This window comes from Suncus etruscus, chromosome 11 (genome assembly GCF_024139225.1).
Source record: "Suncus etruscus isolate mSunEtr1 chromosome 11, mSunEtr1.pri.cur, whole genome shotgun sequence".
Classification (NCBI taxonomy): domain Eukaryota; kingdom Metazoa; phylum Chordata; class Mammalia; order Eulipotyphla; family Soricidae; genus Suncus; species Suncus etruscus.
This window is the reverse complement of record NC_064858.1, coordinates 81137999-81163365: the sequence shown is the minus strand read 5'-3', so window position 1 is coordinate 81163365 and position 25367 is coordinate 81137999. Positions and strand designations below refer to the sequence as shown.

The following is a 25367-nucleotide window of genomic DNA, read 5'->3' as shown; positions in this document are numbered from 1 at the left end:
TTAAAAAGATGGCTGTGGATAAATATAACTTTAATGAAAAGGTGAACATGATTAAAGATAATGGAAATTATTCATTTCAATTGTCCCAAAGTCCAAGCTCCCATTTCTGCTAACACCTTTAAATTACTGCTTAAGCAGAGGCCAAATTAATCATAGAATTGCTTCCTGGGACATCAAGTTGGCTTGATTCTGATAGTTTAACAAGTCTTAGGAAGTTCGCTGAGCAGTTCCCTCAGCAAGCATTCTATAGCAAACACTAAAACCAAAAGAAATTGATGAAGAGGATGATGGTGTTCCAGATCTTGTAGAAAATTCTGATGAGGCATCAAAGAAGGACACAAACTCAAAACTCTTCTGGTTTTTGGAAGCTGATATGGACTAGATATTTTTTGGGCTTGGGGGAGTTTTTTTGTTTTTTTGTTTTTGTTTGCCATACACGGTGACACTTAGGGGTTACTCCTAGCTATGTGCTCAGAAATCGCCCCTAGCTTGGGGGACCATATGGGATGCCAGGGAATCAAACCACAGTATGTCCTAGATCAGCTGCATGCAAGGCAGACGCCCTACCACTGCACCACCAATGCACCACAGCTCCGGCCCCAATGAAATGGATTTGATTTAACAAATCAACTATGTGGTTCCAAAATGTTACAGATACGGAGAATATTAACTCTTAATCATCCAGTAATATAAACATTTTGTAAATTAATAATGCAATTTGTTTAGTCATTTGATTTTTGCATTTTATACTTCCTCCCAGGATCTATTCTTTTGGTCAAAATTTAAAATATTGGTGTGGTTTGAGAGTGATTTTTTTACTTTTTTGTTGTTATTGTTGGAATATTTTTGGTATGTATGTATGCAAGTAGATATATATATGTAAACAGTGGAGAACAAATTAAAAAACAGTTCTATTTATCCTCCCCTTTCCCCTCATTTAAAATAAATTTCGTTTGAAATAAAATATTTACCAAAAAATATTTTTAATTGGTGGACTTGTTCACTCGTTCTAAATTGAAGTTTTATCAGCTGAGGATCCTGACAAGGCATTACTCAAAACAAATGAGGTTTGACTTGAGATTCTGACTTGGTATCCACTCCCCAGTCTCTGAAACCTTTAGCTTTTCCTCAGAAACTTCAATCTACAGGTATCTGATGTACTGAGGGGTTGGTCACACAGTAATTCTCAACAGTTTCATTATACTTCTGCAAATTAACATCTGAGGTTGGAGGGTAATCAGAATTCACTTCAAATCACTAATCTGTTATTCTCAAAGGTTTTCAGTTCAGGATTTCATAAAATTACTTCCTAACATCCTAAAACTAATTTTCCAAAACAGCATATTTTTTTTTTCTAAAATGCTTTGTGCAAAACTTGCAACGAAGTTTTCATTCTTTACATCATTTTTGTAGAAGCACTTTAGCAGCTCCATCACAGGAGGAGCTCTTCCTTCATCATCCAGACCACCTGGGTGAATAGGTCTTGTAAATTCAAAATAGTGCCTAGGTCAGTTCTTATCTGGCTACATATTAGAATCATCTGGTTGTTCTTTAAAAATAGCTATGCCCGGGCCCGGAGAGATAGCACAGCGGTGTTTGCCTTGCAAGCAGCCAATCCAGGACCAAAGGTGGTTGGTTCGAATCCCGGTGTCCCATATGGTCCCCCGTGCCTGCCAGGAGCTATTTCTGAGCAGACAGCCAGAAGTAGCCCCTGAGCACCACCAGGTGTGGCCCAAAAACCAAAAAAAAAAAAAAAAAAAAAAAAAAATAGCTATGCCCAACCCTTCCTCATTAATCCATCTTAGATGGCAATTTATCTTTAAAATGCCAAAGATAATTCTAATGTTCAGACAAAATTAAGAGCTATTAGCTACAAGAATGTCTTACTCTGGACTTCCACTAACACAATTTTGTAGGTCTTAATATGAACCAAAGGCTTTAAAACACACTCTAGGCCAACAAGGATTTTAAAAAGGAAACATTTTTTATATTTACAAGTTGTCTAATTAAAAATAAAACATCCCTATGTAGTTCAGCTAATGAATTGCATATCTACCAAATGAAGCCCTGAGTTCTATTCTTTCTTTACCATGGAGAAAAAGTCTCAGTACCAGTGTTAGGATCTAAAGTTTGATTTGGAATTAACTGTAACCTAGCTTTGCTCTGAACCTAAGTACAGCCACAACAGGCTCAAGTTTTAAGGAACAAAGACTAGGCCAGAACAGCCAGTTTCAGGAACTTCAGAGACATCAAAACAGTTAAGATAAACTTGCAACACCCGGGGGCTGCCCAGTGGGCATCTGAGCCCCTCTTCTACTACTTCAGCTGATGCAGACCCCAAAGCCCTATAAACCACAATATTTCACTTAGATATCTAACCATAAAAGGAAACACCCTAAACAACAGACAATCAACCTAAAGGTTTGGTGATGGTTTGAAGCCTCGGTAACCCTATAAAAGGAGCCTGAGAGCTCAGGAAGGAGTCGTTACCTAATAAGGACGACCCCAGCATGCTGGTAAATAAACTCCCATGCTTTATTACATTGCTGTTCTATAACCAAAATGTTTTTTTTTTTCATAAAAATAAAAAATTTGGGGGGGCCGGATAGCATAGCAGTAGGGCATTTGCCTTGCACACAGCGGACCCAAGAAGAAGGGTGGTTCGATTCCAAGCATTCCATATGGTCCCCCAAGCCTCCCAGGCGCGAGTGCAGAGCCTGAGTGCCCCTGGATCTGACCCAAAAACCAAAAAGAAAGAAAATTTAAAATTGGGGCCATGACTTACCCCTGTACACAGCAAGTGTGCCCCACCAAAATTTAGTTTTTGAGCCACACCTGTCTGTGCTCAGATTCTACACTCAAGTATCTCTCCCAATGAAGTTCAGGGGACCATACGGGGGTATCGGGGATTGAACCCAGATTGTCTGAATGCAAAACAAGTGCCCTAGCTGCTGTGTTATTTCTCTATCACCCACGCTGTGAAAAAATAAGAAATTTTTTTTGGGGGGGAGTCACACCCGGCAGCGCTCAGGGGGTCCTCCTGGCTCTACGCTCAGAAATCGCTCCTGGCATGCTCATGGGACCATATGGGATGCCGGAATTCGAACCACCGTCCTTCTGCCTCTAAAGCAAATGCCCTACTGCTATGCTATCTCTCTGCCCCAGAAGCTGCTTGCTTTTTTTTTTTTTTTTTTTGGGGGGGGGGTTCACACACGGCAGTGTTCAGGGTTACCCCTGGCTCTGCGCTCAGAAATTGCTCCTGGCAGGCACAGGGGACCATGTGGGATGCCGGGATTCGAACCACCATCCATTCTGGGTCGGCAAACGCCCTACCGCTGTGCTATCTCTCCGGCCCCCAGAAACAAACTTTCAAAGACAAATTTTTCTCAATTAAAAGCCTCTCCTGAGCACTTTGGACTCCTAATTATAATTTCTCTCAGGCACTTTTGAGGCCCATTTTAACTGCCATTTAATCTTTCATGATTGGGGGGGGGGGGTCCTGTTTCCTAAGCACCTATGAGAGAAGAAAACTAACTTCTCCTTTTTTTTTTCCCACAGCATTTTCTGAAGAAAGGCTCGGAACAGATGTTCCATTCAACGCAGCCATAACGGTTCTGGCCTCCCTCTGCCTGGCCAGCCGGTCAACTCTTCATTGAGCTCTTGATTGAAAACTCCCTTTTGGCCATAGGCTGCCTTACACCCCAAAGCCCCAGGACTGTCCCATACTATGACTTTAGAATTTTGTGACTCTTTCCACAGGGGACTCCTGTGCTCAGTGCAGCTTTGACCATTCTGCCTTCTTAAGAGATTCCCACCCAGGCCTCTGAGGGATTCCCACCATTCCCTGAGGGAGCCAGAAACTCGGGTCATTTCTAAAATGGCTGCCACGAGGCAGAAGCCACACAAGCCTAGCCAGGGGTGAGCTCGCAGGATGGATAAAAAGTGGCGTCCAAAGGCATGGGGACCTGCTAGTGGGAAGAAAGCGCCCTCGAGGAGAGGCTGCAGAGGCGGGGAGAGGAGAAACCACAGATCAAGCTCTCAAAGACTCCATGCTAGCTAGGCCTATCACTGAAAGTGGGGCCCACTCTTCTGGAAGACTCCAAGCTAGACCAGACACCGAAAGGGAGGCCCACTCCTCCGAAAGACTCCACTCTAGGCCCACCACAGGAAGTGAGGTCCACTCCTCTGGAAGACTCCACGGTAGGCCTGACACCGGAAGTGGGGCCCACTCCTGTGGAAGACTCTATACTAAGCCCTACACCGGAAGTGCGGCCCACTCCTCTGAAAGACCACTCTAGGCCCATCACCGGAAGTGGGGCCCACTCCAACGCCAGACGCCGGAAGTGACGCAGGGAGTGAGCTGCGCGTTGCTGGGAGCGGATGTGGGTGGAGGCCATTGTGAGGCGAGTCTCGTCGAGGTAAGTGGAGGCTTTGCCGCTCTGCCTTGGGGGGCCTCCTCAGGGCTTTTTTCCGTGCTGGGATGCGAATAACCTTACATCTCTACCCGTAGCTGGCTTCCAAGTGGATGGATTTTTAGCGCAGTTGTGGGGGGGGCTCCCCCGGGGGGGGGGCTCCCCCAGCTTCTCCTCAGGCAGCTTCGTCGTCGTCTAGTCATCAGAAACCTTGGAGGCCGCCCTGGCTTCTTGGCCCACTTTGCTACCTCCTCAGCCCTGCCCTTGATTCCTTGGGCTTGTGTTTCTTTTATTTTGAAGCGGGGGGGGGGGGGGTGGTGGGGGGGGAGTGAGGGAAATCACCTCAAGGAGGCCCTGTAGCCTGTAAGGAAAAAAAAAAGTCTTCCCATCCCCCATTCCACCCCCCCCCCAAAAGGAACTGCTGGATAGTTGAGCCATTCCCTGAACTGTAGGGGGACGCAGAGCGATGCTGGGGGATAGTTTGAGGCGGAAGAGATTTAAATGGAAACAACTGAACATTGAAGCTCGGGGTTCCAGTGCTCTTCTTTGTGGGGGGGGAGGGGTTTGCTCTCTGTCTCTCCCTAGGTTAGACTGGCTTCATGGCGGCTGCTAAATCTGTTGCTAGTTTACACACACACACACACACACACACACACACACTTCCTCCTGTTGAAGGAACCTAGACAGAGACCACACCTTTCCTCATCTCTGGTTACACACACACACACACACCAGAGACTAGAGAGGAACCTTTCCTCATCTCTGCTTAGACACACACCCTAGACACACACACACCCACACACCCGTCTGGTTCGACTCACACACACCCTCCTGTTGAACCTAGACCGAGGGACTAGAAGAACCTGTTGAAGGAACACACACACACACACACACACACACACACACACACACACACTGTCCTGTTGAAGGAACCTAGATGGACTTGGAATAATGTTGGGAAAAGAATGTTTTCAGGAACTGTTGGCTAGTTTACCACCCACCCACACACACCACACCCACTCACTCCCACCCCTTTCCCCCTCTTTCTCCCCCTCCCTCCTATTGAAGGAACCTAGACGGAGGGACTAGAACCTTTCCTCATCTCTGGTTAGCCAGGACAGATCATGTGACTTGGAGTAATGTGTGGGTAAAGAATGTTTTTCAGGAGTTTCACTCATTGTGTTTCCCAAGTGGGCTCTGCTGCAAATTACTCATCTGATCATCAGAGTTCCATCTGATCACCTGGACGTGGTTGCTTAGGTTCCAAGGCTGCCTATGTCATAGATGGGGTATCTGGGGGTGGGGGATTTGGAGTGGGGAGAAGGAGGTGGAATCGTGTGACTGGGGAGAAGCCCCAAAGAAGAGCTTGCTCTAGAAACACAGTAAAGCTATCCCGTTTCAGAAGTTTCCTATCAGGTGGGTCTTAGATTCATTTAGTTCCTCCCTCAATGAAGTGGATTTAATCAGGGCTCAAGCCGGGTGGAGTGGGGTAGGGAGGAGGGTCAATAGCAGAATACACCACCTGATCCATTTCAAGCTTCTGCCCTTCCAGGAAAGACTTGTTTTATATGATTTGTTCATAAAATGGATAGTTCCAAAGCCCAAACATTCAGGAGTTTGCCTTGGTATCTAGAGAAAAGGAGTCTTACCTAGATAGAGTTAAATAATAAATATTACTTAATAAATGTATTTAATACATAAATAATAAAGATTTAAATAGTGGGTATGGTCCTTGCTTTGCATGCTGCTGACTCCGGTTCCAACCCAGACACTCCATATTATTTCCAAGCCTTACTGAGCCGACTCAGGTTTGATTTCCAGCATTCCCTGAACCTACCAAAAGTGATCCCAGAGTGTAGAGAGCACAGCCAAGTGTGCCTTGTGCCTCTCTTATTAAAAAAAAAAAAAAAAAAGAGTAGCAGCTCTTCATAAAAAAGTCATAGAATGGGGGCTGGAACAATAGCACAGCAGTAGGACGTTTGCCTTGCATGCAGCTGATCCAGGTTGGACGGTGGTTCGAATCCCAGCTTCCCATATGGTCCCCCGAGGTCTTCCAGGAGCGATTTCGGAGCACAGAGCCAGGAGTAATCCCTGAGTGCCGCCGGGTGTGACCAAAAAAGAAAAAAAAAAAAAAAAAAGAAAAGTTAGAAGAAAAAAGGCCCTGGAAATGGCTAACTATAATGTCTGTAAGCATATTAGAAGGATTTGATGTATTCTGACTGACTTGGGGCTTCCAGTGTTTTGAGTTTCCAATGTGGAGCAAGACGGAAAGCCTGCCTGTCCTGTAGTGATGTGATTGGGCCACAGCCTAAGATACTTTTTTTTTCCCCCTTCGGGCGCCCCGCCCTCCCGGAAGTGGTGCCGTCGCCTAGGCGACCGCGCCCAAGGGCGGTCCAGAGGCTCCGGGAGGGCCTGGAGGGAAGTTTGGGCTTCCCGGCAGAGGATGCTGAGGGACCTTAGAGGAAGAAGAAGTGGGGGAGGAGGAAGGAGAAGAAGGGAGAAGAAGAGGAGGAGGAGAAAAAGAGAAGAGGAAGAGAAGGGAGAAGAAAAAGAGGAGGAGAAGGAAAGAGAAGAAGGAAGGAGGAGCAGAAGAGGAAGAGAGGAGGAAGGAGGAGAAGGGAGAATAAGAAAGCAGAAGAGGAAGAGGAGGAGGAAGGAGGAGCAGAAGAGGAAGAGAGGAGAAGGAAAGAGAAGAAGGAAGGAGGAGCAGAAGAGGAGGAAGAGAGGAGGAAGGAGGAGAAGAAGGGAGAATGAGCCTAAGATACTTAAGGCTTACTCCTGGCAGGGCTCAAGGACCATATAGGGTACTGGGGATTGAACCAAGGTTGACTGCATGTAACATAAATACCCTACCTGCTGTTCTATCACTCCACCCATCTTATATTTTTAAGAAGTTGAGAGAATTTTTTTAATTATTTCCTCGTTCTTAATTTTTTTTACTTCCCTCTTCTAGTGTTACAGCATTAAACATAGTAAGCAATATACTGTTGTAATCACATTTTCACCTGAATACAATTTAAGTCAGGTGAAGTCACATTTTTTATTAATGCTTAAAAGGCTTCAGAGAAAGAGTACTTAGGAGAAAATATTTGGAACAGAGACACTATTAAAGAAGTATGTTGAATTTGGTAGTTTCAGTTCTAGTTCAGCTCCATGTATTAGGTTACCAAATGCTTTATTTTATTTCTGATTCCCTGAATCATTTTTTCCCCTCCAGCACTTGGATTCAGCTTCTTCTTCTTCAACATGGAAGAAACCTACAGTATGTATTTCTTGTTTTTAGAAAATATGTAGCTTTATGCCTGGCAAGATTATGTATTGAAAACTATTTTTATTTCTCCCTAAATTACTGAAAAGGGCTGTGTGGTACTGATGCAGAGAAATAACAAATTTGAAATAAGATACTTGTGATGTCAGCGGCGTTTGCCTTGCAAGCAGCCAATCCAGGACCAAAGGTGGTTGGTTCGAATCCCCCGGTGTCCCATATGGTCCCCCGTGCCTGCCAGGAGCTATTTCTGAGCAGACAGCCAGGAGTAACCCCTGAGCACCGCCGGGTGTGACCCAAAAAATCAAAAACAAAACAAAACAAAAAAAGATACTTGTGATGTAAATAGAGCTCAACCTTGCATATAGTAGGCATATAATCTAGCATTTGAGCCATATTCTAGTACTTGCAAGTACATATAGCTCTATTTCAGTTTTATCTTATTAATAACCCAGGGATAGGTACCAGAGCAAGCACAACGGTAAGGCATTCGCCTTAGACACAGCCAACACAGGACAGAGCCCAGTTCGAGCCCCAGCATCCCATATGGTTCCCCCCACCCACCCCCCTGTGCCTGCCAGGAGCAATTTCTGAGTACAGAGCCAGGAGTAACCCGAGCACCGCATGGTGTGACCCAAAAAAACAAACAAAAACCAGGAATAATAACTATGTTCTATGTTGTAAGATACTATGATATGCATAATGTTGATGTTCCTTGTTTTTTGGGTGTTCTGGGGTTCCTCCTGGCTCTACGCTCAGAAATCGCTCCTAGCAAGCTGGGGGTACCATATGGGATGCCGGGATTCTAGCTACCTTCTTTCTGCATGAAACGCCCTACCTCCATGCTGTCTCTCCAGCCTGTTCCTTTTTTTTAAAAGAAATCTTAGAGAATGTTCCTAATTGTTTATGCAGAAACTTAAATGGTCCCCAAAAAATCGAAGGAGAGAGCACATAATCATGCCATATCAAACCAAGAATGACAGACATGAAAATAATTTCTTATAAATTTAGCAACTTAAAAAATAGTGCCTAAATTGATTTGTCTGAGGCTGCATATTTAGTCAGAATCAAAATCTTCTATATTTAGGATTATAGATGGTATACTATTTGGTACAGATGCTGTAGTTTCTAAGTCCCAAGTTTTGAGGAAATCTTATTGATGCCTGATGATGAACTTGGCAGTAAGATCTGTTTCTTTCTTTTTTTTTTTTTTTTGGTTTTTGGGCCACACCCGGTGACGCTCAGGGGTTACTCCTGGCTATGCGCTCAGAAGTTGCTCCTGGCTTGGGGGACCATATGGGACGCCGGGGGATCGAACCGCGGTCCGTCTGAGGCTAGCGCAGGCAAGGCAGGCACCTTACCTTTAGCGCCACCGCCCGGCCCCAAGATCTGTTTCTACTTTGATGCCTTAATAAGAATCTCTTAATTTTTTTTTAGCCACACCCATTTGATGCTCAAGGATTACTCAGATAGAAATCGCCCCTGGTTTGGGCCATATGGGAAGTTGGGGGATAGGACCTCAGTCCATCCTAGGCTAGCACTTGCAAGGCAGACACCTTACCTCTAGCGCCACTTCTCCAGCCCCTCTCTTTATAATTTTTGATTAAAGTATAGTCTAATACTTGGAAGCAAATCTCACAAGCAATGCTTTCAAAGGATTCTTCCTGGAATTCTTGGCCTAATGAATTCAAAGGCCCCAGAGTACAGTGCTACGAGTTCTGTGGTACCATGAATTTTCCAGGCTATCCTGGTTACTGCTTGAGGGTCTCCAGGGCTACACTGAAAACTGTGTGTGTGTGTGTGTGTGTGTGTGTGTGTGTGTGTGTGTGTGTGTGTGTGTGTGATTTTTGGATCACACCCGGCAGTACTCGGGTTACTCCTGGCTATGAGCTCAGAATTCGCTCCTGACAGGCTTGGGAGACCATATGGGATGCTGGGATTCGAACCACTGTCCTTATGCATGCAAGGCAAATGCCTTACCTCCATGCTATCTCTCCGGCCCCGAGAAATTCTTTTTTTGTTTTGGGTTTTTGGGGGCCACATCCGGCAGCACTCAGGGATTACGCCTGCCTCTGCCCTCAAAAATCACTCCTGGCAGACTCGGGACCATATGAGATGACAGAGATTGAACCCAGGTTCATCCCAGGTCAGCCACATGCAAGGCCAACACCCTACCACTGTGCTATTGCTCTGGCCCTACACTGAGCAATTCTTTGGTAACCATGTGGCACCAGGGATTCACGAGGGTTGAACACATGCACCTTAACAGCCAGCGATATACAGTCCCATTATATCTTCAAGCAAGAGTCCCACAGACTCTTTATCACCAACACATAAGGACTATATAGAAATAGACATTGATGGGCCCGGAGAGATAGCACAGTGGCGTTTGCCTTGCAAGCAGCCGATCCAGGACCAAAGATGGTTGGTTCGAATCCAGGTGTCCCATATGGTCCCCCGAGCCTGCCAGGAGCTATTTCTGAGCAGACAGCCAGGAGTAACCTCTGAGCACCGCCAGGTGTGACCCAAAAACCAAATAAAAGGGCCGGAGAGATAGCATGGAGGTAAGGTATTTGCCTTTCATGCAGGAGGTCATCAGTTCGAATCCCGACGTCCCATATGGTCCCCCGTGCCTGCCAGGAGCAATTTCTGAGCATGAAGCCAGGAGTAACCCCTGAGCACTGCCGAGTGTGACCCAAAAACCACAAAAAAAAAAAAGAAAAAAAAAAAGAAAAGAAATAGACATTGAATTTTTATAATAGATTTCTGTAACAAGGCCAAAGAGCTAGTACCGGGCAAGACACTTGACTTAGCATGCAGCTAACCCCACTTCTTCGCTGGCACTATACATGATTACTTCAGCATCACAGAGAGTGATCCCTGAGCACCACCAAGTATGGCCCTCATAAAAAAAAAATGATAATAAGGGCCCGGAGAGATAGCACAGCGGTGTTTGCCTTGCAAGCAGCCGATCCAGGACCTAAGGTGGTTGGTTCGAATTCCGGTGTCCCATATGGTCCCCTGTGCCTGCCAGGAGCTATATCTGAGCAGATAACCAGGAGGAAACCCTGAGCACCGCCGGGTGTGGCCCAAAAAACAAACAAACAAAAAAGATAATAAAGTCTCAAATATTATGGGGCCGGAGAGATAGCATGGAGGTAAGGCGTTTGCCTTTCATGCAGGAGGTCATCGGTTCGAATCCCGGCGTCCCATATGGTCCCCCGTGCCTGCCAGGAGCAAGCAATTTCTGAGCCTGGAGCCAGGAATAACCCCTGAGCGCTGCCGGGTGTGACCCAAAAACCACAAAAAAAAAAAAAAATATTAACATACAGCAAAATCATGTATGGAGCCTATTAAACTCAGGCTGCTGGACCCCACTTCAAAAATCAATGGTGTAGAACTGCATTTCTCAACCAGGGACCATAGAAGGTATTTCTCTGTGGGCCAGGATTTCTAATAATTCACAGGTGAAAATGGCATAAATGAGGGATCATTGTACAAGACTCAATGACCAACCAACTGTAGAATGGAGACCTACAGAAAGAAAACGAGATTGAGAAACTTGATCTTTCTTAGGGCTCCTCTCCCAGCCCCTTTATTTTTTTTCCAAAATATTTTTATTTATGGGCTGGGGAAGATAGATTATTCAAAAGTTTGGAGTACATGTTTTACATGCTGGCATCTTGAGTTAAATAACTTGCACCACCTATTTACTTAGCATCACCAGATGTGACTCAAAAATATATTTCTAATTAAAACCTAAATTTTGGGGGACTGGAGAGCACAGCAGTAGGGCATTTGTCTTGCATGTAGCCTATCCAGGATGGACGGACGATGGTCCCCCGAGCTAGCCATGAGTGATTTCTGAGCGCAGAGCCAGGATTAACCCCTGAGCACCCCTGGATCTGACCCAAACACAAAACAAAACTAAATTTGGAGGCCAAAACAATATTACAATGGTAGGGCCTTGCATGCAGCCAACCCAGGACAGACCTGAGTTTAATTCCCAGCATCTCACATGGTCCCCCAAGCCTGCCATGAGTGATTTCTAAATGTAGAGTCAGGAGTAACCCCTGCACGCTGCTAGGTGTGGCCCAAAAACAAAACAAAAAACTGAAATTGAGGCCGATGTGATAATGTAACAGGTAGGTTCTTGCCTAACTATTGGCCAACCTAAGTTCAATCCTCAACATCCCATATGAGCCCACCAAGAGTAATCCCTGAGCACTAGCAGTAGTGGCAAAAATAAAAAGCTGAATTCATCACATGGTAGACTCATTGATTTGTCTTGGAACCTTAGTTCCAAGTAGAAAACAATCTCCCCCCTCCCCTTTATGCCTCAACTTTTACTCAGAAAGTATCACCCTGGGGCCGGAGAGATAGCATGGAGGTAAGGCGTTTGCCTTTCATGCAGAAGGTCATAGGTTCGAATCCCGGTGTCCCATATGGTCCCCCATGCTTGCCAGGAGCAATTTCTGAGCATGGAGCCAGGAGTAACCCCTGAGCACAGCCGGGTGAGACCCAAAAACCAAAAAAAAAAAAAAAAAAAAGTATCACCTAGCTGAAAGGGAATAAAGTGATATGCATGGTGATAGGCATAGTGCAAATGACAGTGTCAAAAAGGAAAGAGAGATATGGCAAAAGAGAAAGGAGAGGGGAGAGAGAAAATACCTGCCCTATCCCAGAGGCATGCAAGAAAGGGTGGGTGTGTGGAAACTGCGGACATTGGTGGCAGGAAATGTACACTGGTGAAGGGTGGTGTACATTCTATGGCTGAAACCCAACCACGAACAATTTTATAGCCATGGTGTTTAGAGTAATTAAAAAAGTATCACCTTGGGTCCGGAGAGATAGCATGGAGGTAAGGCATGCGAAGGACTGTAGTTGGAATCCCGGCATCCCATATGGTCCCCCGAGTCTGCCAGGAATGATTTCTGAGCATAGAGCCAGGAGTAACCCCTGAGCACTGCCGGGTGTGACCCAAAAACCAAAAAAAAAAAAAAAAAAAAAAAGTGTCACCTGTAGTCTGTTAGAAATAGAGAATCGTAGAGTCTGTCCCACACCTATCAAGTCAGAATTTGATGTTAATATATTTCCAGATAATTCTATAGCTGGGGGTCATGTTTGAGAAATAACTACACAATAACCTTTTTCTTCTAACCTTAAAGTCTAATTCCTGTAGATCTCCCACTGACTTTGGACTGTCCCTCTTAGCTAATAATCCTTTTGTTTGTTCTTGTTTGGGGGATACAACTAGCTGTGCTCTGAGTTTACTCCTGGTTCTTTACTCAGGGATTACTCCTAGCAGGATCAAAGTACCATACAGGATCCTGGGGATTATTGAATCAGGTCAGCTGCATGCAAGACAAGCACCCTACCAACTGTACTATTACTCGTATGCTTTTGTCAGGTTTATTTCCATAGAATTTACTCTTGCCAAGGAAAGCAACAACATCAAAAAAATATTTTCATGAAATATTTCCTATAACATAGGAGTTCCAAGATATATTAAGTAAAAAAAAAAAAAAGGGCAAAGTAAACGTAGGGAATTCCCATCACATGCTACAAGATAGCTGAGTGAGCTTTGGGGGATTTTAAGCTAAGTAAAATACATGATTTGATTTAAATGAGTTATTAAAAAAAATACTCAAACACATAGAAAAAGAATATTGATTGGCAAAGCCTGACACAAGAGGGAATAGGGAGTTGTTCAGTAGGTACAATATTTCAGTTTTGCAAAATGAAAAAGTTTTGAGTGGGCCAGAACAAAAGTACAGTAACAACACGTAGGGCACTTGCCTTGTATGTAGGTAGTAACTGACCCAGGTTCAATTTTTGGCACTGCCTATGATTCCCCAAGCCCTGCTAGGATTGATCTCTTAGTGTAAAATCAGGAGTAAGGCCTGGGCACTGCTGGGTGTGTCCCCCTCCCAAAAAAAAAATATGAGCAATGGTTGCACAACAATATGAGTATTAAGTCTTAACACTTTTTTTCTCAGCACTAACTTTTTTTTTTCCCCGTTTTTGGGCCATACCTGGTGATGCTCAGGGGTTACACCTGGCTATATGCTCAGAAATCGCTCCTGGCTCCGGGGAACCATATGGCGGACAACAGGGATCTAACCCAGGTCCATCCTGGGTCAGCTGTGTGCAAGGCAAACACCTACGGCTGCGCTATCACTCCAGTCCCATCAACACTAACAAATTTTAGTTTAAAATTATTTAATTTTATCTAGAAAACCAGTTTAGTATAATATATACAGATTATAAGATACAAAGTTGTCAGCTGCTGATATAGCCTAATATTTGCCAATGATAGAATGGCTTCAGTGAAAAGAAACTAAAAATATCTTCAATAACCTCCCTGAAGCTTCAGAAATATGAAGAGATTGCTGGTCAGAAAGAGACTAGTTGGCATAATAAGCCTGCCTTTCCCTAAAGAGTTTTCTTTCTATTCATTCTGTCCTTCAAGTCACCTTTCTGGCTCATTTGCATAATAATTGTGGTAGCAGTTTATTTCGTGTTTACTGCTTTCCTTGTGAAGCTGTCTGTTTCAGTGCCCCTACTGGCTTCTGATTTTCATAGTCGTCTCTTGGTTTTATAAGCTGCTTAACAAATGTGAATTGTCAAAAAAAAAAATACAAATGTGAATTGTCTTATTTCACTTTGATTGGTCTCTTAACTGGTAGCAACAGGATTTATTAGGTTGCCTTTTGTCCTCATAACATACTCAAAATATGCTTAACAGTTTAATTTCCCTTGCTTCACCAACCCAGTAAAAATTGGGGCTTAATCTGAACATACGGTAAAGCCTAAGTGTAGCTTTACACATTTTATACGTTTAAATAAGCTTCTTTTTGTGGTTTGTTTGGTTTTTGTTTATTTTTTTTTTTTTTTTTGCTTTTGGGTCATACCCGGCAGTGCTCAGGGGTTACTCCTGGCTCTACACTCAGAAATCACTCCTGCCAGGCTCGGGAGACCATATGGGATGTTGGGATTTGAACCATTGTCCTTCTGCATGAAAGGCAAATGCCTTACCTCCATGCTATCTCTCTGGCCCCTGTGGTTTGGCCCCATGGTTTGTTTTTGGTTCATTTTGGTTTTGTTTTTTTTTTTTTTTTTTTTTTGGGGGGGGTGGGGTGGTGGCACATCTACAATGAATCATTTTCTGATTCAGGGACCATGCAAAACTGAATCAGATCTTCTGCATGCAAAACATAAACTCCAACTCATTGAAAACTCTTAAGTCCTAGAAATTTTTATATGTTGGACTATAGAATGATTCCTGAAAGTGTGGTCTTCTAAAAATAATTTTCAATTAAGCATGAGTGCCTGAGCCACTATCTTTTTCCCTAGCACTTAGATTCACTACATTGCACTGACTGACACACCATCTATTCCAAACTTAAGCGTGCTGATTGGAAATTGGGCTAACAAAAGATCAGAATATTAGACTAATTTAGTACTTTCATAAAAATAAAACATTTCGGGCCCGGAGAGATAGCACAGCGGCGTTTGCCTTGCAAGCAGCTGATCCAGGACCAAAGGTGGTTGGTTCGAATCCCGGTGTCCCATATGGTCCCCCGTGCCTGCCAGGAGCTATTTCTGAGCAGACAGCCAGGAGTAACCCCTGAGCACCGCTGGGTGTGGCCCAAAAACCAAAAAAAAAAAAAAAATAAAACATTTCATGTAGCTTTTTATTTTGCAATGAGGGTAACAATGAAAACATCTATGTGTAAATAGGGATTAAGACCACAATTTAAAAGACCAGTGAACAGCAGGATAGGGCACTTGCCTTGAATGCAGCTAACCCCGGTTCCATTCCTGGCACTATATTTGGTTCCTCAACACTACTAGGAGTGATCACTGAGTGCCGAATTAGCAGTGAGCCCTGAGCACATTCAGATAAGGCCCCCAAACAAACAAAAGACCCCAATTCATGATTTACTAGTTTTGTTGGACTTAATGATTTAGTGGTAACAGTTGTATTTTCTCAATTACATTTTCATTTTCAAATGGATAGTCAACCTTTAAACATTTTCAAGTTGTATTTAGATTATCTTGTGTCACTTTTATAGCTGCTATTCAAAATCAAGTGTGCCTAGAATATTATAGTTTTACAAGATCCTGTTAAACATATTTTTTTCTCTCTCTCTCTTAGTCGATTCCCTGGACCCCGAAAAACTAATACAATGCCCCTATGATAAAAATCACCAGATCAGGGCCTGCAGGTTTCCTTATCATCTTATCAAGTGCAGAAAGGTAGGATATTGTTTTCATGGTTTTTCCTATAATGCCCTCCTGAATCTTTTCAAAAAGCCAAATTTTATAAATAAAAAATCTTTTTACTATAAATGTTCTAATTGAATGCCAGAATTGTTTGGGGATTATACCTATGTGGATTTTTATTTCTTGAATAAATAAGGTGGTGTTTTGGTTGGTTTTGTTTGGTTGGGGGGTCACACCTGGCAGTTATCAGGGGTTACTCCTGGCTCTGCGCTAAGGAATCACTCCTGATGAGTTCAAGGGACTACATGGAATGCGGGGGATAGAACCCAGGTTGGCCGCATACACGGCAAATGACCTACCGAATGTGCCCAAATAAGCTGTTTTTACTGTGTAAATAAGGTGAGTTTGTTTTTTTAGAGTATTGCCATTTGTGAAATAGGAAACAATTTTGCTAGCAAGGAAAACTTCCTTTCCTTGTGATTTTATAGATAGATAGATAGATAGATAGATAGATAGATAGATAGATAGATAGATAGATAGATAGATAGCCCTGATTAGATAGATAGATAGCCCTGATTAGATAGATAGATAGATAGATAGATAGATAGATAGATAGATAGATAGATAGATAGATAGATAGATAGATAGATAGATAGATCACTGGGTGTGGCCCCAAAGATAGATAGATGATGGATGGATGGATGGATGGATGGATGGATGGATGGATGGATGGATGGATGGATAGATAGATAGATAGATAGATAGATAGATAGATAGATAGATAGATAGATAACCCTGATAAGGATTTAGTACCATAATGTACTTATTTCTATAGATAGATAGATAGATAGATAGATAGACAGACAGACAGACAGACAGACAGACAACCCTGATAAGGATTTAGTACCATAATGCACTTATTTCTGATTGTTTTTGTTTAAAAAAATTTAGGGGCCAGACCAATAGTACAGTGTATAAGGTTTTTGTTTGCTTGCATGCTGCCAACTTAGGTTCGATTCCTGGTATCTCCATATGGTCCTCTGAGCCTGCCAGGAGTGATTTCTGAGTGCAGAGATCAGAGTACCCCTGAGCACTTGACTGGTGTGACCCAAAAAAAATTATTTTTAGAAAAGTTGAATGGCTAGAATATAGTCCAAGGAAAAATTATTCCTAAAAACAACTGTTTCTTGGTGCCAGAGAGATAGCATGGAGTTAAGGCTTTGCCTTTCATGCAGAAGGTCATTGGTTCGAATCCCGGCAGCCCATATGGTCCCCTGAGCCTGCCAGGAGCGATTTCTGAGCGTGGAGCCAGGAGAGGAGTAACCCCTGAGCACTGCCAGGTGTGACCCAAAACAAAAAAACAAAAAACCAACTGTTTCTCCAAATTTCAATAGTAAGCAACCTTTGGGGGCAAAAAGAACAACTCGTCAGTTTTTTTCTTTGATCATTCTGTAGACTTAGCTGGTATAAATTGCTTTAAAACTGGCACACTATAATTAAAGTACTTTGAATGGGTTGTTAGAATGCAGACTTCAGACACATAGACCAAAGTTCTGTCAAAATATGATTTTAGTATTTAATACAAAATATATACAATTATACTACATATGATTCCCATATGTATGAACATCATTTAAAAGGTATCTCTCTTAACAGTTTAGAATACATTATTAGAATAACATTACTGAATATTTCAAACTGCTTTTAATAGGGGGAGTCTCTCAAGCAGTATTTGGGTTGACTGTATGTAGTACTGCTCAGGAGCTATACAGTGCCAGAGATCAGTCTCTGCCTGTAAGATATGGACTTTTTAACTATATATATATGAACTAACTTCTTAGCTCCTCATCAGCTCTTTTCTATAGAAAGAAATCTGTAAGATTGAATCTAGATAGATAATTAGAATCAGCATATACCACCACAAGTTTCTCCCTAGACTTCAAAGTTTGGGAAAGGAAGCCAAGCCTTTAAAAAAAAAAAAAAAGTATAGGGGCCGGAAAGATAGCATGGAGGTAAGGCATTTGCCTTTCATGCAAAAGGTCGCTGGTTTGAATCCCGGCATCCCATATGGTCCCCCAAGCCTGCCAGGAGCGATTTCTGAGCATAGAGCCAGGAGTAACCCCTGAGCACTGCCAGGTGTGACCCCCCCCCCAAAAAAAATAAAAAAGTATACATCCCTATTCTCATGCTCATAATCTTTGACCACGTTGAAATGCTTGATATCCCTTACAAAAGTCATTGGGGAAATCAGTTTTCTCAAACCTTCTCCCATATCACATTATTTTTTGAGTATCATTTATTGTATATATTTTGGTTCTAATTTTTTTTTAATTCTAGGTACATTTACCATAGAATTGAGTGTTACTTAACATTTGTTTTGCTTGTTTTAAAACAGGAACTTAGCTAAGTGAACGCTTGCCATTTATGCTTTTCTCTTGTGAAATAGGTAAAATAAAGGTCAAATTGTTCACAGCCACATTTCAGGCATCATTACTTAAAGTATTCCTATGTTAATATGGAAAAAATCATTGATTTGTCTCTTCTGCAGTTTCTCTTCAACAGCTATTTGCCATCACTATCATATTTTAGTAGGAGAGACGCTTCTGCAATGCAGAATAAATATGTGTTTTGCTATTCATCCTAAACATCCTAGCTTCCAAAGACATTCAAAAAGCACTACCAATCTAGGTGGTTACCTGAATCTTGAAACCCATGAAAAGCAAAGAAGAAAATATAGTTCAAATACTGAATCCCAAATCACTCTTACTTCCATATAAAACATGTTAGTCCCAATGTCTGTATTGTCAAATTCTATAATCTTAACAGAGACTTGCAGTTTGAAGTTATATGTATATGTTCAGTATAAGTAGTACATAATTCTTATTTTTCTACTCAACATTACTTAGTTTACTGAAAGATTTTAAGGAGTTATTTATAGAGTAAACATGAGCCTCTGCACAACTGACCCCTTTATTTTTGCTACACAGAATCATCCTGATGTTGCAAATAAATTGGCTACTTGTCCCTTCAACGCCCGCCACCAAGTTCCTCGGGCTGAAATAAGTCATCATATCTCAAGCTGTGATGACAAAAGTTGTATTGAGCAGGATATTGGTAAGGCACTCTAGACTAGCTAGGTAAAATGTTTCAGTGCTAGAGGGTAGCACCCTCAATTTTTTTGTTATGTAACAACAGTTTGTTTGTTTGTTTTGACTTTCATTTCAGGACAGCAGTACTTTTATGTCTTTTTAGTGTCTGGTTGTTTTCTGTTCTGAACAACCTAATTCTCACTAAGTTATTCATTGAAAGAAAAAAATATATTGCCATAAATATGGTAGTCTTTATTTCTGCTTTTCTTCTGTCGGTGGTAAAACCACTATTTTGCTTTGATACCATCAGTTTTTGAGAAAGTTCTATTAGGCTGTCCTTCATACTGTCTATAAATTATAAGTCTGTTTACGTAACTTGGCACTGTCCCCTTCTTACATCATATCTGTTGATTTGCAGTGAACCAAACTAGGAACATGGGACAAGAGACTCTGGCTGAAAGCACATGGCAGTGCCCACCTTGCGATGAAGACTGGGATAAAGGTGAAGTGCCTCTACATTTTCATAATATGTCTAAAATCAAGTCATTTGCTTAAGACAGTAATGTTTTCCTTTATTATGAACATACCATGTTCAAATTGCCTTATTATTTTTATTGGCGCCTAGAGCAAGTATATTTGTATTGTTGAGCAGACAGAGTAGCCTATCCTTCTTAATCAGATAAAGCACTTTTTTTACATCTGCTTTTTTCCATAAATTGTGTTGTGCCATCTGTCTGATTGTTACTAGGCATGTTTATTATTATTTATGTCCCTGGTATTTATATCCTTCAAGTAAATTCCTGCTATGGTGTCACTTAGGCAGGGTACTTGATCAATTTTTACTTGCTTCCGTAAACTTAGGTATATTATTTCACATCTTACAAGTTCAGCTAGCATGAACAAGTTAGTGTCTTACCAAGTAATGCCACAAACTATGTTTTGCTTCTTCTGGCAGATTTGTGGGAACAGACCAGCACTCCATTTGTCTGGGGCACAGCCAACTACTGTGGAAATAACAGGTAAATTAAATGGCCCTTGTTTCCAGCACTAATCTCCAAAATCGATGTGCTTTATTATCAAAACCTCCCAAAACATGAATGTTTCCTTGATGGTGTTACAGGTTGGAAAAATAGCCAGAATAGTGTTTTGTTAGTAGCTTTTTATCTTCCCCATATATTCCTGCACGTATAGGTCAAGTAGGGCTAGGAAGATGACTCAAGGACAGGAGTACATTTGTTGCATATAGGATCCCCAGCCTCAATTCCTAGTGCTGCATGGTCACCCAGAAATCACTACATGTGGCCCCAAAAGTATTAAAAATAAGTAAAAATGGGCCGGGCGGTGGCGCTAAAGGTAAGGTGCGCCTGCCTTGCTTGCGCTAGCCTTGGACGGACCGCGGTTCGATCCCCCGGTGTCCCATATGGTCCCCCAAGCCAGGAGCAACTTCTGAGCACATAGCCAGGAGTAACTCCTGAGCGTTACCGGGTGTGGCCCAAAAACCAAAAAAAAAAAAAAAAATAAGTAAAAATAAAAGATCATGTGCTTTATGTTAATCACCACGAGAACAGAAAAATACTAAAAATCTTGCAAGGAAGACAATACTGCTAGACACGCTTGTATCTTCGTTGTTGTTTTTTTTTTTTTCCACTAGATTCATGTTATTGTAATACTTTGGGGAAAATTCTATGGCTACACCACAGATTATTTTTACTCTTGAGTATGTATCTGAAAAAGTCATTTTAAACTTCATTAATTTAAGTCCCAAAGAAACAGTACAGGAGATAAGGCACTTGCTTTGCATGCAGCTGACCCTGCTTGAATCCCTAGCGCTGCAAACTACCAAGAGTGATGCCTAAGCACACAGCTAGAAATAATCCCTGTATACCATGGAACATGGCCCAGTAAAGCAATACTAAGAAAGTTATTGATTTGAAATTTGTGAATTCAAAAAATGCCTAGCAATTGGGAAGAAAAGAATGTATCTTGCAATTTTCTGTGACATGAATGAAATTGGAAATAATCATATTAAATGAAGTAAGCCAGAGAGGGAGGATAAATACAGGACAAATATCACTTATATGTGGTATTTAGAATAACTGCAGAGTGGAAAAGGAAAAAGACAGATATGAAATAACAGGAGGCAGAGGTTAAGAAGATTCAGGTCCATTGGTGGTGTTAAGAAAGGGCAGAGCCAAGTATACAAACCACGGAGTCAATACTGAAATCTTGAAACCTAAGTTTTAACAACCAGAGGCTGGAGCAATAGCGCAGTGGTAGGGTGTTTGCTTTGCATGCAGCTGACCCAGGACGGACCTCAGTTCCATCCCCTGGCGTCCCATATGATCCCCCAAGCCAGGAGTGATATCTGAGTGCATAGCCAGGAGTAACCCCTGAGCGCTTCCAGGTGTGACCCAAAAAAAAAAAAAAAGTTCCTGTTAAGATGGCAGACTGGGAGAGGGGAATATGAGAACATTGGTAGAGGGAGATTACATAGGTAGTAGAATTGCTGCTGAACATTATATATCTAAAACTCAACTATGAGTAACTTTGCAAATCATGTTGGTTTTTATTGATTGGTGGTTGTGCCACACCCAACTCCTGGCTCTGCACTCGGAAATTGCCCGGGGCAGGCTGGGAGACCATATGGAATTCTGGGAGTTGAGCCAGGTCCCTCCTGAGTCAGCCGCATGCGAGGCAAATGCCCTGCTGCTGTGCTCTCTCTGGCCCCATGTTTTTTATTGTTTTGGGTTTTTTTGTTTTTGGTTTTTGGGTTATACCCGGCAGCACTTGGGTTACTCCTGTCTCTCTGCTCAGAAATCGCTCCTGGCAGGCTCAGGGATGCTGTGATTTGAACCAGTGACCTTCTGCATGAAAGGCAAATGCCTTACCTCCATGCTATCTCCTGGCCCCATGTTATTTTTGGTTTGTTTTTGTTTTTTGGTTTTATGGGCCACAACCGTTTGATGCTCAGGGGTTACTCCTAGCTAAGCGCTCAGAAATTGCCCCTGGCATGGGGGAACTATATGGGACGCCGGGGGATCGAACCATGGTCCTTCCTTGGCTAGCGCTTGCAAGGCAGACACCTTATCTCTAGCGCCACCTCACAGGCCCCGCCAGCCCCATGTTTTAATTTAAAAACTTTTAACAGGGGCTGGAGAGATAGCATGAAGGTAAGGCATTTGCCTTGCATGCAGAAGGACGATTCAAATCTCAGCATCCCATTTGGTTCCCCAAGCCTGCCAGGAGTGATTTCTAAGCATAGAGCCAGGAGCAACCCCTGAGCCCAGCCGGGTGTGACCCAAAAACATAAATAAAAACAGAAAAAGAACTTCTAACAAGTAAAATGTAAGAAGAGAAGAAAAAAAAACTCATCTTATATTCCCATTGATTTTGTCTCTAATATTTTGTTTCTTTGGGCCCCACACTGTGGTTCTTAAGTGTTACTCCTGGTTTTGTGCTCCAGAATATTCTTGGACTGAGGGGATCATAGGGATATTGAAGATGGAACCCTGGATAGGCCGCAAGGCAAAACACCTTACCTGCTGTACTATCACTCCAGCCTCATGATTTCTTCTCTAAAACTTTGGATTTGGAGTCAGAATAATAGTACAGTGGGTAAGGTACTTGCTTTGAACACACCCAACTTGGGTTTGAGCCTTACCAGAAGTAATGATTAAATATAGAGGCAGGAGTAAGGCCTGAGCATTGCCAGTTGTGACACAAAAATATAAATAAAATTTATAAGATTTCCAATTATTGGGCCAGAGTGGTAGCACAGAGGTAGAGCATTTGCCTGGCACGCAGCTGACCCAGGACAGACGGTAGTTCAATTCTCGGCATCCCACATGGTCCTCCAAGCCTGCCAAGAGCGATTTCTGAGCACAGAGCCAGGAGTAACCCCTGAGCAACACCAGGTGTGGCAAAAAAGAAAAAGATTTTTTGTTATTTGAGTAGGAAAGATAATTTAAAAGGTAGAGCATTTGCCTTGCATGTAGCTGACCCAGGTTCAAACCCTGGCATTCTATATGGTCCCCTGAGCATTACTAGACGTGGCCTAAGAAACAAAAATGTGGGTGTTCAGAGAAAGAGTACAGCAGATAGGGCATTTGCCTTGTACACCCAACCCAAGTTCAATCCTCAACATCCAACATGGTCCCCTGAGCACTACCAGTAATGATTCCCAAGTGAAGAGCCAGGAGTAACCCCAGATCACCAGGTGTGACCAAAGAAAGGGAAGGGGAGGGGAAAGATTTCTTACTCCTAGTCAGTCTTCAAATCTTAGAAGATCATAGTAAATCGTATTTCAAACCAAGTGAAAACTGGATTAGAAGATGGAGAAATGCATTACCAAATGTTTTTTTCTTTCCAAAATATTAATATCATAGATCCTGAGTGATAATCAGTTATATGAAGTGCATCTTATTTTGTGTATGTATTAAGATAGGAAAAGTTATAGATGAATTCCAACAACAGTGCAACTTTAGTTTTATTTTTTGAGATTTGATGCCTTTGCATCAAATTGATCCAATTTATTGAGTTGATGAGCCTGTCATACAACTGAACAGTAGGTGGCATTGCTGTTTAATCTCAATTTCTGGAAACAAAGTGGTTAGACCTATCTTAATATTGCTTAAAACAGCGAGTTTTTCAGAGAAAATGGTAATCATTATAATGGGACTGTTATATTGGTGAATGAGGGTGTCCTGTTTATGACTGAAACCCAACTACAATCATGCTTGTAATCATGGTGCTTAAAGATTTTATAAAAAAAATTTTTTTTTTTTATGAAAGCATGTTTACATTTCAAAATGTAGGTGGTTGTTTTCCCCCAGATTATGAAAAACACTTTGGTTGTCTTGTGTGTGTGCCTGTCTAAAGAATACAGATAGCTTGCTAGTCACATCTTTCATTTTGCAGCCATGCAAGCAACATATTTATGGAACATAAGAGTAACCTGGCTTCAGGCATGCGCGTTCCCAAGTCTCTGCCATATGTTCTGCCATGGAAAAAAAGTAAGTAAAATAGAGGCTACATGTTTTTACTCTTCTCATCATGCTTAATTCAGTTCATCTCAGTTATTCAAAAGCATTGACTCTGAACGTTTTTTGTTTTGGTTTGGTTTGGTTTGGTTTTTTGGGCTACACCCGGTGACGCTCAGGGGTTACTCCTGACTCTATGCTCAGAAATGGCTCCTGGCAGCTCAGGGATGCCATTATGGGATGCCGGAATTCTAACCACGGTCCTGCATCCAAGGCAAACACCGTCCCTCCATGCTATCTCTCTGGCCCTAACTCTGAACATCTTAAACTTTAATAATTCTATTGAGCACCTTCTTAAGTTTTGCATTCTAAGTATCTTGTCAGACTTGATACCCAGCATCCGTATGGTCCTCTGAGCCCACCAGGTGTATGGCCCAAACCTTCCCACAAGAAAAAAAGGTTATTTTCTTTTTCCATGTTTTTGAGTTAGAATCCAATGAAGTAATTTTGGATTATACTTTTATGTTGTAATTCAATATATCCTAGGAAAAAGTCATTTGTACTTAGTAAGAATAGGGGATAGAGGGAATTTTAATTGACATGGTGTATTTATTTTGAAATATTTCTGCTTTGTAGATGGAAATGCACAGTAACTGAATATCTCATCAAGTAAGTGTTTGTTTTATTTCACTCTTTCTTCAGATGAAAGCTGAATTTTTTTTAACTGGACATAAAGTAATTTGGGTCCAATTTTCTTTCAGATTATAGTACCAAATTAAGGCTTGTGTTTTTTTAAGTTTATAGCCTCTGTGATAACTTTACACACTAATGAATAAGCATTTACTGGTTAAATTAGAATTCCAATAACATGCCAAGTTGTTTCTTTAATGTTAGAACACATTGCCTTTTTTTTTTAATCAAAGTTGCATTCTGGACTTTTCACACCTCCTTAATGGACTGAGATTAATCAGACAGCTGTGCTTCACTGCTCTGCAATTCTTTTCCTTTGTAATACAGTTTGACACTCATCAAAATTCATACTCTTCATGAGCACTTAAGAGTTTTTGGATCTCTAGGAAGCTGCACTGTTGATCTTACCTAAAGTAGATTTAGCATAACCACACAAAATCTACATGAAGAGGCCAAAAGCATTTTTTTTAAAAGGTTGGTACCTTTCCTTATGGTCACCTTGTGAAACTCATAGCTGAGCCAAATTTGATGCTTCAAATATTGTCTTGGCTAAGGTTACTTAGCACATTGCTTGTGGCAGAAAGTCTGTTATGAAGGTTAGAAGTTATACTACATTCCCTGTCTTGAAGATAGGAAACCTCAATGTATATTTACTGAATAGATAATTGGTCTACTGTCTTCCAATCCATTTATTTTCTTTGAA

General features: G+C 42.0%; 1 protein-coding gene and 1 pseudogene across 1 annotated transcript; both read left to right on the top strand.

Moving 5' to 3' along the window:
* The first annotated feature begins 47 nt into the window (after positions 1–47).
* Positions 48–382, top strand: LOC126022129 (transcription factor BTF3 homolog 4-like; annotated as a pseudogene).
* Positions 383–7658: 7276 nt separating this feature from the next.
* GTSF1 (gametocyte specific factor 1) lies at positions 7659–24627 on the top strand. The gene is made up of 7 exons (XM_049782977.1): positions 7659–7674; positions 15839–15939; positions 18894–19020; positions 19414–19497; positions 19951–20014; positions 23913–24007; positions 24611–24627. Exons 1-7 carry the CDS (start codon positions 7659–7661, stop codon positions 24625–24627), a joined length of 504 nt encoding a protein of 167 aa, XP_049638934.1.
* Positions 24628–25367: the final 740 nt, after the last annotated feature.